The sequence below is a fragment of the Hydra viridissima genome, unplaced genomic scaffold (assembly GCF_058129835.1).
Source record: "Hydra viridissima isolate aposymbiotic clone 2 unplaced genomic scaffold, HvirCarnegie_v1 scaffold_1, whole genome shotgun sequence".
Classification (NCBI taxonomy): Eukaryota; Metazoa; Cnidaria; class Hydrozoa; order Anthoathecata; family Hydridae; genus Hydra; species Hydra viridissima.
In genome coordinates, this window is record NW_028324300.1 from 22,705,186 (window position 1) to 22,720,400 (window position 15,215).

General features: G+C 28.5%; 1 protein-coding gene and 1 pseudogene across 6 annotated transcripts in view; both read left to right on the top strand.

Moving 5' to 3' along the window:
- LOC149893950 (NACHT, LRR and PYD domains-containing protein 3-like) overlaps positions 1-12,083 on the top strand; it is a 61,527-nt gene extending 49,444 nt beyond the window's left edge. For 3 of the 6 annotated variants that reach the window (XM_090076512.1, XM_090076513.1, XM_090076514.1), the window contains 3 exons: positions 7-1,356; positions 6,312-6,347; positions 11,424-12,083. In XM_090076512.1, the coding sequence (XP_089932638.1) occupies positions 7-1,356; positions 6,312-6,347; positions 11,424-11,953 (1,916 nt within the window). In that variant the 3' untranslated portion in view covers positions 11,954-12,083. Of the gene's footprint in view, positions 2,356-3,199; positions 3,329-6,311; positions 6,348-11,423 lie in introns of those variants that run through there. The other 3 variants (XM_090076516.1, XM_090076515.1, XM_090076517.1) reach the window with 3 other exon arrangements.
- Positions 12,084-13,327: 1,244 nt separating this feature from the next.
- On the top strand, positions 13,328-14,788 carry LOC149893953 (uncharacterized; annotated as a pseudogene).
- Positions 14,789-15,215: the final 427 nt, after the last annotated feature.

Here is a 15,215-nt window from a genome sequence, read left to right on the forward strand (position 1 = left end):
TTTTAGATGTAAGCAAAGCACTGAAAACCCATTATCTTAAAATCTATAAAACAACAGAGCAACTTGTGCATAAAATGATAACCCCTATTGACGTTGAACTTTCTGATAAGTTTGTAGAACTAACTTTGGTTGATGGAAATGAAATGGAGAGAGATGCTGTGAATAATTCTGAAAGAAAATATTTTCTTCAAAAACATTTGAGTTATGAAAGAATAAGTTTGCAAGAAGTGTTATCAGAAAATCCTTCTTTACTGTTGATTTCTGGAATTGCTGGTATCGGAAAAACATTATTTCTCAAGAAATGCTTACTTGATTGGGCAAAGGGTTTAATATGGAAAAATGTAGATCTTGTGTTTTTTCTGGAATGCAGGCAGTTAAATCTGTTTGATAATATTGGCAGTGTAGATAAGCTACTAAATTTTTTTTACAAAGATGTTGTAGAAGGCTTTAATATTTCTCCACAACTCTCAATGTTGTTTGTGGTGGATGGCTTGGATGAGTTTTTCTGGTTAGATGAACTGTTGAAACACGATTCCAAAAATCTGAGTCAATATCCTATTGTAAACACATTAGCCGATACTTTAAATTCTGATAAAGCCAAATGTGTTATTGCTGGAAGGGTTGGTGCTATATCAAAATACAAGTACAAAGTCTGGAATAAGAAAGACAAGTTAGTTATTCAAATAATGGGTTTCAATAATGATGGAATTAATGATTACATAGAGAAAAACGCAAACAAAACTCAAATTGAAAGTGTGAATAATGTACTTAAAGAATCTTATGCTGCAAAGGCAATGGCATCTGTGCCATTCTATTTAGCAGTAATGTGTGCAATCATCACTTCTACATCTGAAAAAAATTATTCATTTAACACTATGACGGAGTTGTACTGCTGCATTTTTATATACTTCTTACAAAAGCACATCAACAAAAAGGAGGAACCAATATGGAAGATGATGGAAAGTGCCAGTGTTAAGGAAAATATATATAAAATTTGTAAAATTGCTTTTGAGTTGCTGAATCAAGGCAAAGTTATTTTCACTGATTCTGAGATGAAACAGATGGCTAACTTTGATGATCATGATGATGATAAAGTATTTGGTTTTATTGAAAAAATTGAGTCACATGTTGGTTATCGGTATCAGTTTGTTCATCTCACTTTAATGGAGTTTTGTGCATCTGTACATGCATACATTTTTTTAACTCCAAGTGAGATTATGAGAGACAAAAGAATTCGAAGTTTATTGCCAATGATATGTGGATTAACTAATAGAGATTCCAGCTGCTTTATAAATTTTATTGCCAAAATGAAGAAGTCAAGAGAAGAAGAGCATTCGTTGTTACTAGAAGTCCTTAGTAAGTTATAATACTAAGTTATATCTTTTTCTATTATTTTACTTTGTTGATTTATTAAATATTTCTTGTTTAGTCTTAGTACAAAGTTTGTAAAAACTGATTGAAAGTTTGTTTTGCTTTTTACCTTCTTTTTGGTAGGCCTTGCATCACATTTTTATGTGTTAGAGATTAGTGTGTTTTAGTTTGCATATATGTTGTGTTTATGTTGTTTGTGTATTGGTTGTAAGGGGTAGGAGAGGACAGAAAGCAATGTGATGGTGTGAGATAAAGTTTTGTATATTTGTTCAAATATCAATCAGAGATCTTAACAATTTACTTTTCACTGAATGTTACTGTTCACTGGATGTTTAATAAAAGTAATGAGATAAAAACTTTTAAAATGTTTTTTAGATAATTAAAAAGAAAAACAAAGTTTACAAAAAGATTTCATGTTTAAATTAAATTTTAAACTCACGAGATTCAAACCAGTTGCTCTTCTTCCTTCAAGCATTTTTTTTTAAATCGAGTTGTTCAACATTTTTCTAATGTTTGCAGGTTGCTTGATGCTTGTAGTTAAGTGTAATTAAATCAGGGTTGGCAAAAAGTCATCAATTGCATTACCTGGGTAATTTACTTGAGTAGATTTTCCTACAAATTGCAAAAATCAAACAAAGTTAGTGGGAACAAGCTTTTTCATGCTAACTGTAAATTCATGTCTGTTTTATAACTTTTGAGATTTATGCCTTATTTACAAAGTAAGTATTTCTCTGAACTATTATCAAGATTGTTATTGACTTCATCCAAACCCAACTTTTTTTAAACTATTTTAAAATGTTTTTTTATACAACTTTGCTATTTAATTAAATGTCTAACTAATCTTTCTTCAAATGAATGAAACAGTTTTTTTAGTTTAAAAAATTGTTTTTAAAATAACCCATCTCTAGTTTATTTCAAAGTTCATTTAGTCAAAACAATGAAACAAAGTTGGAACAAAGTTGATCAAAAAAACTAAAACAAAAATAGAATTATTATATGAAAACTTTAGATAATGACATACTATCTTTCTTCTTCACTCTTCTACTTGTATTTTGTGAATAAAGGTATGTAATATCTACAATTAGATTTATATTACAGATATTTCACACCATTATTACACACCAAATTGTTATATTCAAAAATGTTATATTTTTATTTTTTCAACTTTTTTATGTATAAGTTTACTTTACATGTTATATTGGTTCATCGTGTTGTTTTCAGTAAAGTACTACTACATAATTTTAACTTAACTAAGAAGTCTACTCATCAACTTTGAATAAACTAGGTTTAAGTGAGTGTTATAAAAGTAAATTTTATAAAAGTAAATTTTTCAAAGTTAAATTTTAGGTATATCAAATAATTTAACCTCCTTACATAAAGTTGTATAAAGTGGGAGTGTTAATTTATTTTACTGTTAAGTAAAATATTTTTCAGTGTTAATTTACAAAATTTAAGTTGTTTGTCTTCCTTCAAAATAACAATTCTCTTGATGTTTAAGATAATTTAAATCACTTTGATTTGTAATATTACATATAAATATGTTGACTGTTTTTGTAAAATTAAAAGTATCAATCGGCTGAAAAAAAACAACAGCAAAACAATGATGGCCATCAAAAACTTGTAAAATTTAATAAAGTAAGATAAATTATCAAATAATTAAAACATTTTTATCATAGAAAATAAAAAAATGTAAAATAAAACATTGTTTAAACATTTACAAAGTTTTCAATACCATTAATATAAAATATAGCATAATAGCCTGTTTTACATCAATTTTATACGATTTTATCAATTTCACTTTTTTTTAAAAAAAATACACTTTTTTCAGGTTTTAAAGGCCTAAACGTTTTATGAGGGGGATTGTGTTGACAATAGAGTATAAACCAAGTAAGTACATATAGAATAGAGTTTTTTGATATACAAATAAGTTGTAATCGAATGAGTCATTTATCCTAGGGTGCATACTGTTTTAGTCCGCTACATTTATTGCGCTGTTACCAGGTTGCTTTTTTACCTGATCTTTCATTTCCTTCTGGCTTTTTATAAGATTTGTTATAAACAACTTGCATAAATTTTTTGTTCTTAGATTTGTTACCAAAACGTATTGATCCGTTTAAATTAAGTGTTAATTATTTCTTTTAATTGGTTTAGGGAAGGTTTTACGTGATCAATTCTTTGAATATATAACTGCTTTATTTCGAGAACATTTCTTCGGCTTGTTCCGCACCACAAATTTAAAATAATTGATGATTTTGACTAGTTTTCTCTCATTTGCAAAATACAATTGAGCATTTCTAGCTATAAGTCATCTACTTTTATAAAAACACGGAACGAAACTCTTTTGAAGAAAGTTTCAATAGTTGAAAGGAAATAGTGAAGGTTTTTATGACATGAGTCTTTTCGGTTTGTTTTACGAAGAAAATGACGCTCATTACTTTCAAAATATATTGTAAAGAATCAGTATTTTACTAACTGTAGTGTAAATGATGTTATCATCAGCTGCGTTTGTTATCTAGTTCGATGGATTGTTTTGTAAGTTTCTATTTGTTAGCTTCGTTTTATGATGAACTTTTAGTTTTAACATATTTTCTATTTTCTGAGCTTTTCTTAGATTTTAGAAAATCAACTTAGAAATATCTATTTCTTTAAAAATAAATCCTTCCATTTTTTTAGGGACTTACTTTTGGATAATTGAAAACCCACATGGAATTAAAAAGCAAGAGAAACATTGCATATCCTTTTAATCAAAAGTTGTACCCTTCTAACCCTGTTGTTGATCAAACTGAAACATAAGGCTGTGGCCCAGCATTTCCTACCCATCAAGATTTACATTAGCGTGCAAAAATTTATAAACAAGTTTTTTCATTATAACTTTTAGACTGATATTGATGTATGAAATTTTGTTTCAGAAAAAACTTATTTAATTAAATTTTTGCAAGTTGTTTATAACAAATCTTATAAAAAGCCAGAAGGAAATGAAAGATCAGGTAAAAAAGCAACCTGGTAACAGCGCAATAAATGTAGTGGACTAAAACAGTATGCACCCTAGGATAAATGACTCATTCGATTACAACTTATTTGTATATCAAAAAACTCTATTCTATATGTATTTACTTGGTTTATACTCTATTGTCAACACAATCCCCCTCATAAAACGTTTAGGCCTTTAAAACCTGAAAAAAGTGTATTTTTTTAAAAAAAAGAGAAATTGATAAAATCGTATAAAATTGATGTAAAACAGGCTATTATGCTATATTTTATATTAATGGTATTGAGGTAAAGCACACCCAGTGGATCTAAGTAGCTCAGTAAATACTGACTTCCATGTTTTACTCGTTTTTTTTTAAAGGAGCATTTGCAACTAACTCTCCTTTAAAAAAATTTTCAGACATGAACATAACATATACAGTGAAAACAGAATTTAATTGTACAAAGTAATTTTTCAATTAAATTAACATCTTTGAATAAAATACTATATCAAGCAGTAATTATAAAGAACTTTTTTTTTCTCTAATTATTTATTTGGTAAAAAACCTTCAAAAAAAGTTTGTCTTTATGCTTTTGAATTACCTGGTTAAGAATTCGAAACAAAAAGAAGGGGATAAAAACACTTGCACATAAAATAATTGTACAAGAAAAACTTTATAGGTTAAAGCTAAGAAAAAATACCGGTTTATTAAAATAACTGAGAAACAGTTTCAAGTTTTTGTATTTTATTAATATACTTTAATATTTAGTTGGTCCTCCTTTTGCTTTAAGTACATTTAACAAGCGTTTCGGCATCGATTCTACCAGACATTTGATTTGATTATTGTCAATATTAGACCATGATTTAACAACAGCTTTCTTTAAATCTTCTTTTTTCGTAAATGCTCTATTACCTATTTTTTTATCTAATAAAGTCCATAAATGCTCTATTGGATTCAAATCTGGGCTCTGTGAAGGCCATTCTAAAACATTTATGCCATTTTCATCAAAAAAAGTTTTAGTTTTTTTAGCAGTATGTTTTGGATCATTGTCTTGTTGAAACAAAAAACTGTTTCCCAACCTAAGACTTTTAGCAGAAGATTTTAAATTTCGTTTCAATATATTGTTATACAAATCAGCATTCATTGTTTCATCAATAAATTCTAGTTTACCAACACCATTCCATGCCATACAACCCCATAACATTACACTTCCACCACCATGTTTAATTGTTCCTCTTGTGCAACTCAAATTAAATGCTTCACCCCTCTTTCGCCAAACTCTCTGTGCACCATCAGATTTTTTTAAATTAAACTTGGATTCATCAGACCAAAGTACTTTTTTCCAAAATGATGCTGGCATTAAATAATACTTTTTTGCAAAATTCATTCTTCTCTTCATATGATTTTTTGTTAAAAACGGTTTTTTCCGAGCTATACATCCACTAAACCCTGCTTTATGAATGCGATTTCTAATTGATGTTAGTGAAATTGTGTTTCCTGTTAAACTTTTTAGATGATTTGCTATATTTTTTGCACTTTCAAACCGATTTTTTTTAATCATTCTTAAAATTTCTTCATCATCTCGTGAGGTTGTCTTCAGCTTTCGCCCTCGCCCAGTTCGAATTTCAAACGTTTCATATTGTTTGTATTTATTTACAATGGCTCCCATTATGAGTATTGATATGTGCATAATGTATAGTATTATTCCTTATTGATCTTAATTTGGAAAAAGACTTAAATAAGCATTTCAGAGGCAGAAGGCGTTTTAAAGTTTTGTAGTTTCTTTGCAATTTTTTTTGTTTTTTACCGTAACAAAAACACGAACTTTGACTTTTCAACATGGTTACAAGACAATAACATAATTAAAACACTGGGAATTTAAATTTATTTCCCCTTCCTTTTTTGTTCATTTTTAATTATATAAGTTTTTTCTAAAATAAATTTTCATACATCGTGCTTTTTTGTTTTTAGATTTGGTACCAAAAAAGAGAGTTAGTTCAAGCAGTGGTAAGAATTATTATTTTAATTTGTTTAGGGAAGCTTTTACGTGATCAATGCTTTGAAAATGCGATTGCTTTATTTTTAAAGAATATTTCATCGGTTCGTTCACGTGCCACAAATTTAAAAAAAATTGATGAATTTGACTACTTTTCTTTTTTCATTTACAAAACACCATTGAGCATTTCTAGCTAAAAATGCTCTTATTTTTTATAAAAACACGGGAAGAAATTCTTTTGAAGAAAGTTTCAATAGCTGAAAGGAAATAGTAAAGATTTTTATGACATGAGTTTTTTCGGTCTGTTTTGCTAAGAAAATGACTCTCACAACTTTCAGTATATTATAGAGATTCAGTATTTTACTAATTGTAGTGTAAATGATGTTAGTATCAGTTGCGTTTGTTATCTATTTAAATGGATTTATTTGTTAGCCTCGTTTTTATGATAAACTTTAGTTTTAACATATTTTCGATTTTGTGAGTTACTGTTTTCAGTGTCAGTTTTATTACTTCGTTAAGTTTCTATGAAATAGTTTTTAGTTATCAATTTGTTAGGTATCAATAGGTTAGTTTGTGTATAAGACAATTGTAAATGTTTATATTGAAAAACATTCATTTTCCTTGCAAATTTGAAACCGTAAACATTAATTGTAGTATTGCTTGTGTGGTTTGACTTGAAATGATTTAATTTTATGCTTTCATTGATCCGTTGAAATTCTTTGTGAAAATTAGTTTTCAATGTGATAAAAGCCCATCAGCAGAATTTTGAAAAATAGAATCATTTACACTTGTGTTTTACTTTACTAGCCTTCGAAAATCGACTTCGTTCGGCCTTATCATTATATCAACTCTAGAGGGCGACAAATCCAAATAACCTCTTATTCAATTTTTATGTAAACTCTTTTGTCTAATCAATTCTCTCCCTCACTAAAATACCCCTTCCCCACCCACTCTATACTCACTTTTAAAGCTTTACGGATATGTCACTTTTTAATATATTAGAAGAGAAGGAAAAAAATCTATTTCTTTAAAAATAAATCCTTCCATTTTTTTAGGGAATAACTTTTCGATAATTTAAAACCCACATAAAATTAAAAATCAAGAGAAACATTGCAGCCCCTTTTAATCAAAGTTGCACCCTCCTAACCCTGTTCTTGATTAAACTGAAACATTCTATCCACCCCCCTCCCCCATCCTTAAGACATGAAGCTGTGGGTCAGCAATTTCTTACCCATCAAGATTTACAGTAGAGTGCAAAAGTTGATAATTAGCTAAATTTTTCAAGTTTTTTTGTCATAGCTTTTTGACTTTTCATTGAAGATGAATGAAATTTTTAACAATTGCTCTTGTAATGTGATCGTATAATTAACTCAAAAGAATGATAACTTGTAATGGAAGGTAGAAATTCAAATTTTATTGAAAACGTAACCGTGCAAAAGTTTATAAACAGTTCCATGACCATTAAGAAAAACAAAGCATCATTAAGAAAAATGTATTTATAGTAAAATTAATTTACTGGAGATAATATTTAACTTAAGTTGAATTAAAAAAAAAAAGGGAAAGTCTAAGGAATTGTCACGAAAAAAGAAAAATTTAATAATTCGCGCTGTAGAGAAGAAGATTCTTATAAGCAAATTTCTGAGCTTTGAAATGTGGCTAAATCAACAAATAATGTGCCAGTTAAGAGATATGGAGAACAAAAGACATTTGAAAAAAATGATGGCTATGGAACTTTTTGATTATATTGATCTAAATTTAAAAATGAAAAGCCTCACTTTAAAATTTCACTTGAAAATAAAATTTTAACAAAATTGAAAACAAGTATTTTTATTTGTTTGAAATTAAAAAAGTACAAATGCTTCAATCACGTTCTTACTTTCAAAAATTGTGATGAGAAGAGCTAAATATTCTCAGGAGAACTGAGAATATATAAAGCGTACCGTGACAAATAGAGCGAAGAGAAAGATTGCAGACAGTCGTTCTACAATCCACGTTCGAGTTTTCAATTACAACTGAACCCTCACTCTGGATGAGTTTTCAAACAACTCTGTAAGCATTTTTTAAACTGGAACAAAGCGAATATATGAAGTTACAAACTTATTGATGAGTATCAACAAAGTGACTGCAGCACTTCAAGACTCTGATCGTCATCAGCACTTTTGAGTTCATCTTGTTTTGTTGAACGAAAACAAATGCTAAGTATGAATTTTTGCTCTGGGAAGATGTTTGGCTGATGTTGACCTGCTGACATTGACTTTATAAAGTTATAAAAACAAATTGTGTTCGTAAAATCGCAGCTATTACAACCGTAACAACACTTTAAGTTAAGCATCAATTGTTGACATTTAATCGCTGCCTTCACCTTGGCTTTAAGTTCATAATGTATTAACTACGAATAATGTTCGATTTTGAACATTGCAAACCGTAAGCACTATTTTAAAAAAATATAGGGTAGATCAGGGTAAATTGAGCATCTTGGAAATATATATATATATACCTAAAGATTTTTAAATAAATACCTAAAGATTTCTTAGATAAAAGCATTGAAGTTAAAGTTGCTTTGTATTTTTTGAATCGACTTTATATGGTTAAAACAGGAATCAGTAAAATTAGCGTAAATTTATAAGCAGTAAATAGAGGTTATTATTTAACTAAAACGCTGTTAAATTTTTTGCACTTTTAAAATAATATCGTCACGCATGAATGTATCTGTGGCGCGAAATTTTGGTGCAAAAATAATTAAATTAATTTTTTAATAAAGAAAAATATATTAGCCAAAAAAATGGCATCTTTAAGTAAAAGTAGAAACATTTAGTTTTTACTTTTACTTAAAGATGCCATTTTTGTGTAATATGAGCATGCTCAAATTACCCCATGTTTTTCATTGCAATTACCAAGTTTGAAGTCCTAAAACAGCAGTGGTTTTAATAACTATTTGAATAAAAACAAAACACGGCAAAATATTTTATTATTTTAACAATAAAAAATATTCTTCTGTAATTTAAATTCAAAAAAATTTGAAAAAATGTTTTTTAAAAAAAAATTCGGATTCGCACAAATATCTACGTAAACTATGAGTATGGATCCCTAAAAATTGTTAATTCGCAAAAATTTTGTATCCAGCATAACCATTTTCGAAAATATTCCAATTTTCGCTTAAGATGCTCATAATACCCTAATCTACCCTATTAGATTAAAATAGATCGATAAGATAGGGTTATAATTCTTCCTCTTCTAAGCCTGGTCTCTTGTTATTTATTTTCTTGTGAGCAATTTCTTTCGAAAAAAAAAAGACTTTACCGCTTACAGAAAGCTCATCGCTGTTATTCTTGCACTTTCAGTTTGTAGGCGCTGTTTTTGGAATTATTGACAGCATGGTTTTTAACATTTTTGTGAGTTGTTTATAAAAAATCTTATAAAAATTGCAGAAGGAAATGAAAGATCAGGTATTAAAGTAACCTGTTAACAGCTCAATAAATGTTGCGGACTAAAAGAGTTTGCACCCTACGATAAATGACTCGTTCGATTACACTTTTTATTAATTAATCTTTTAAAATGTAAGTTTTACTGTTACTTTGAGAAATCTTTTTTTAGAATAAATATATGAGGGGTGTAAGGGAAAATTGAATTCCATTTTATTCGAAACTTCAAAAAGAATATTTGGCAACTTTTTGTTATAGCTTTGTTATTCAGATTGTTACTCGATGTTGGGTCTTTCAGAAGAAATATTAAGGTGTGGCTGTAAAGAGCTAAAAGGATCTTTTGATATTTCTTGACCTTTTGTAGCACCAGCGTGAAATCTGTTTTTTATGTCTCAGAAAATATTTTAATCTCTCAATTCTACGCATTGCTTTGGATTTTACACTGTTAAAAAAAGTTTAAAACTTCAATCACGTTCTTACTTTCAAGAATTGTCATGAGATGCTCTAAATATTCTCAGGAGAACAGAGAGTATTAAGAATAAAGAGATTCTCAGGAGAACTTAAAATATTTAAAGCGTACCGTGACGAATAGAGCAAAAGAGAACAATTGCAAACATTTGTTCTACATTCCACGTTCGAGTTTTCAATTACAACATAACCCTCACTCTGGGTGTGTTTCAAACAACTTTGTGAGCGAATCGACGTTTTTCAAATGAGAACATCGCCGCAGGAGTTAAGTTGTTTCCATGATCGCATACTTCTATTTTTATTTTCTTGTTTATAATAATTTCTGAACGAACGACGCATAAGAAGTTAGTGTTTAAGATTTTGTTGTTATGTAGTTGTTAAAATCAGTTTTGAGCAGAATATATTTCTTTTAGTTAGGTTTTTAGGGAAAAAGCGATTGAAAGTTCAGTTAATACAGTATTTTTATGTTTCTTTGCCTAAAGTCAACAATTTGAAAAGTTTTAGTTTTTTTGGTGACATTAAAATGGTTTTTTCGATATTTTTTCTTTTCAAAACTAGTTTGAAAGTTTAAAAAAGATGACCATAAAAGAAATGGCTTTTTATAGGTTACTTTTGGTGTAACAGTTTTAAAATATAATTTCAAACCGTTCTTTATTCGACTGTTACCGCTTTAAATTGACATACTTTTGGTTTACTTTTTTATAATACTTTAAAATATTTTTTGTTGCTTCAGCAAAGAAATAAAAAGCGAAAATATTTTTTATTTAAGTTTTAAAATAAATTATTTTTGTATCAAAAATCTGACGCGACTTTTAAATAAAGTTGAGCGCTGTTTTAATGCTTTTGGTCAAGCTTCTGATTGGCTGAATTGTTTATCGTATTTCTATTGGTTGAGGCGCAACCAAAGTTGAAAAATGGCGTACGACAAGTTTCAATAAATATTTTAATTTTGTATTTCGTAAATTATTTATTTGTTTAATAAATATTTAGTAAATAAAAAATATTTTTTGAACTAATTTTTGATCATTTGAACTGTTTTGATCTTTTTTATAAATAAAATAATATCCGTTTTTTATTTATTAAACACGATATTGTGTTTTCAAATTTTTGCAATTTGGTTTTCTTGAATAATTGTTGTTGCAAATAAATAAATATTAATAATAATGTTAATATGTTATTATTATTATTATTCTTCAGTTCAAAAGATGTTCATGGAATGCTTCTTTGAAGCGCAGGCGTCGATTACCGATGACATGAAAATATCAATCGATGAACGAAAGTGGATGATTTGGATAGACGATGGAAAAACTGCTCATGAAGTTTCACATGAGAAATATTTCATGGAGAAAATTTTAGACGCAGGATGCAAGTTGAATGAATTAGAAGTTCGTAAAAATATTTTATCTGAAGATGAGAAAAAACTTGTCATTTTATGTTCGACCAACGTTCGTTGTGTCTTGTTATTTCATCCAGTGAAGATCGATGGATGGATACCGAAGCACAAGATTGAAAGGTTGATTATTTACTTCAGTGATACTTTCGTATCAAAGAACGAGTTCGAAGGTTTCGTCCTCCCGTGGATTCGACTCGCTGAAGAATTACATCTTCAACTTCACGACGACACGAACTTCATCGACGACATTTGTGAATGGCTTCGTGGTTCGAACTTCAAGAAGTTGAGGATCGAGTACCGTGGAAAATATTTTTATAACATCGAAGAGTTTTAAGTAAGAAACACGAAAAATGTTTAATATGTTAAATAAAAAATAAATACAAATGTAAATATGTAAAAAGTATATGTAATACAAGAAAGTTTTTAAAACATCGAAGAGTTGAAAAAGTTGAAATGATACGAAATACTTTTGATTGTTTAAATTTTTTTAATATGTTAAATAAATGTTTAAAATGTATAAACAATTCAAAAAGTTATTTATGAAATGAGATATTAAGTAATTTATAAAGAAAATAAAAACAATTTTCTTTTAAAACTTGAAACGTGGAAAAAAATGGAAAGATTTTCATTTTTATTCGGAGTTTTTGTTGCGAATATTTGTTCTTTTTTAAAACTTAAAGAAGTTTTATAAAACTTAAAGAGTTTTTTATGTTCTGCAAAAAAGCACGGAAATATAATAAAATGATAATAATTTAATGTAATAATAGTGGAAATATAAAATAATTAGGTTGTTTTGTTGTTGTCAATGGTAACAGTTATGAAAAAAATATTCGAGTTTTTAAGATGAGATTCGATAAATTTTTAGAACGGAAATTTTTTTTGATGTTGATTAAAAAAAAAAAAAATTGGAACTCGGAAAATCGAAAAACAAAATTCTAGCGAATTTTTTAAAAGCTTCGAACGGTGGACATTTTTTTTTTTCTCGAAGGAGGAAGGCGGTTTTAAAATTTTTTTTGTAAATAAAGTAGTATAATTTTATTAAAGATATTAGGTTTGTGTTTTTTTTCAAAAAACTTTTGGTTGTTTTCAAATCAAGTTTTTTTCAACTCCAATCATTTGTGTTGGCTGATTTCATTTTTCATGTAACTTGGATCAATTTACATTTGCCGTTTCCATAGCAACTAAAATGACCTGAAGAAAAAAACTTAGAAAACAATTTTTTTGTTTAGATCATTTAAATTTTTTTCTTAAAATCACAAAAATTAGATTTTGCCCACGCTCTCAAAGAGGCGTGTTTCCAATGTTCGCACCCCACGTTTTTGAATTTTCGCCACACAGTGGGACGAAATCCTGATTTTGTGGCCAAAATTCCCAAATTACCTACAATAGGGTTTTCGAGGTCGCTGATTACGAATCTGAGGTCAGATTTAAAAAATTCAAAATAGCGGCTCCAATATGGCGGCCAAAACTATTCATACGTTCAAAATATGAAATCTCATGTAGTTTGGTTTTCGAGGTCATTGCTAATGATTCAGGAGCTAAATTAGAGCAAAAACATTGTAAAATTATTTCTAAATTTATACTATTAATAAAAAAACAGAAATTTGTAATTTTAATTTTATTATTTTTTTAAAATTGGTAAAAGATTAAGGTGGTACATCCCCATTAATTTTGAAATTTTTTAGAAAAAATCAATTTTTTGAAAATTGGTTTTTTAAATTCAAAATTTTTCATAGAACAATATTATTAATTTTTTTTTCAATAAATAAATAAGGAAGTGTGTACAATTATGTGTTTTGTGGCCATAGTAAATTGAGAAGTCCGTAGCAACGCCATAGCAACGCATTTTAAAACAAAAAATGTAGACTTGCTCAAGCTTATAAACATCAATAACTCTTTTTTACTGCAGCTTGTTTATTTTGTGCCAGGTTTCTGTTGATGGTACCTGGCAAAAGAGAGGCCATCAATCTTTAAATGGTATTGTCACTGCAATATCAAGAGAGAATGGAAAATGTCTTGATTCAATTTTGTTAACTAAGTTCTGCAAAGCTTGTAGTTATTGGAACAAAAAAAAGTCAACACCAGGTTATCAAAATTGGAAAATAAATCATGTTTGTGAAGCTAACCACAATAAATCATCAGGATCCATGGAAGCTTCTGGTGCTGTTTCCATTTTTCAACGGTTAATTGAAATGCATGGTTTGAGATATGAAGGATATATTGGAGACGGTGGCAGCTCAGCATATAATGATGTTGTTGCAAGTAATCCATATCCAGGTTTTGAAATAAACAGACTTCATTGTGTTGGACATTACCAAAAGAGACTTGGAAATCGTGCGCGTAACCTTAGAGTGACACTTAAAGGTCAGTCTCTTTCAGATCGAAAAAAAAATAGATGGAAAAGGTCGACTGACAGATAAAGCCATAAATACGCTTCAAAATTATTTTGGTATGGCTATCCGTCAAAATGTGAATAACCTATATGCAATGAAAAAAGGTGCTTGGACTGTTTTATTTCACAACAGTGACATAAGTGAAGAGTCAGAGAGACACAAATTTTGCCCACGAACTAGAACTAGTTGGTGTTTGTGGCAGAGTAATAAAGTAACAGGTGAAACAACATACAAAACTAAATTAAGCTTACCATTAGCAATTAAAGCAGTACTTATGCCGATATTTACAGATTTGACAAATGAAACATTATTATCAAAATGTTTGCACGGACAAACTCAAAATAACAATGAAAGTCTGAATTCCTTAATATGGAAGAGATGTCCTAAAGATTTTTTTATTGGGAAAAAAGTTCTTATGATTAGTATGAACTCAGCTGTTATAGGATTTAATTATTGAATCACAGCAGTTGAAAAAGTAATTAGTGCTGGAGGTATCGAACCAAGTATATTTATGCAGGAAGGACTTCGTAAATTAGACTGCAACCGAATTAAAAAAATGAATCACAAATCAAGTGCTAAAGGTAAAATAAGGAGAAAACAGCTTAGAGCCATCAAAAAAGGTTACATAGATATTGAAAAAGAACTGGAAAAGGACCCACAATATAATAGTGGAGGTTTTTAATTGGGCTCGTGCTTCTTTTCCTAATATAACGAACTTTTATTTTGTTTTTTGTGTTTTTCTCAAAATGTCATTTTTACCAAATACCTAAATTTTAAAACGCAATATTTTCAGTTTAAGACAATATGCTGACTTGAAATTTTCAGGGTGTTTTTGTTATAAATTGACTTAGGTAATGAACCAAAACTACAAGTAAATATGATGTATAAGTATGTTTAAAATCTTTTTTTCTTGCTTTTTTTGTTAAAAATTTTCTTAAATATATAGAAAATTATTTTTAAAATGTTCTATGCATCTTTAATGCATGATTTTGGTTCATAACCTCTTCGTACCTTTTAGGAACATAGTGTGAAAATTTCAGAGTTAAAAGATATTTAGAACTGGAGATATCTTGTTTTAAATTACACCCATATTTTGGCAATTCGTATGGAATAAGTGAGGCAAAAGTTGAGCAATCGAGATTTCTTATTTAAAAAAAAAATCAACACACTTGTTTTAACTTGTGTATTGTAGTTTTAATTTTG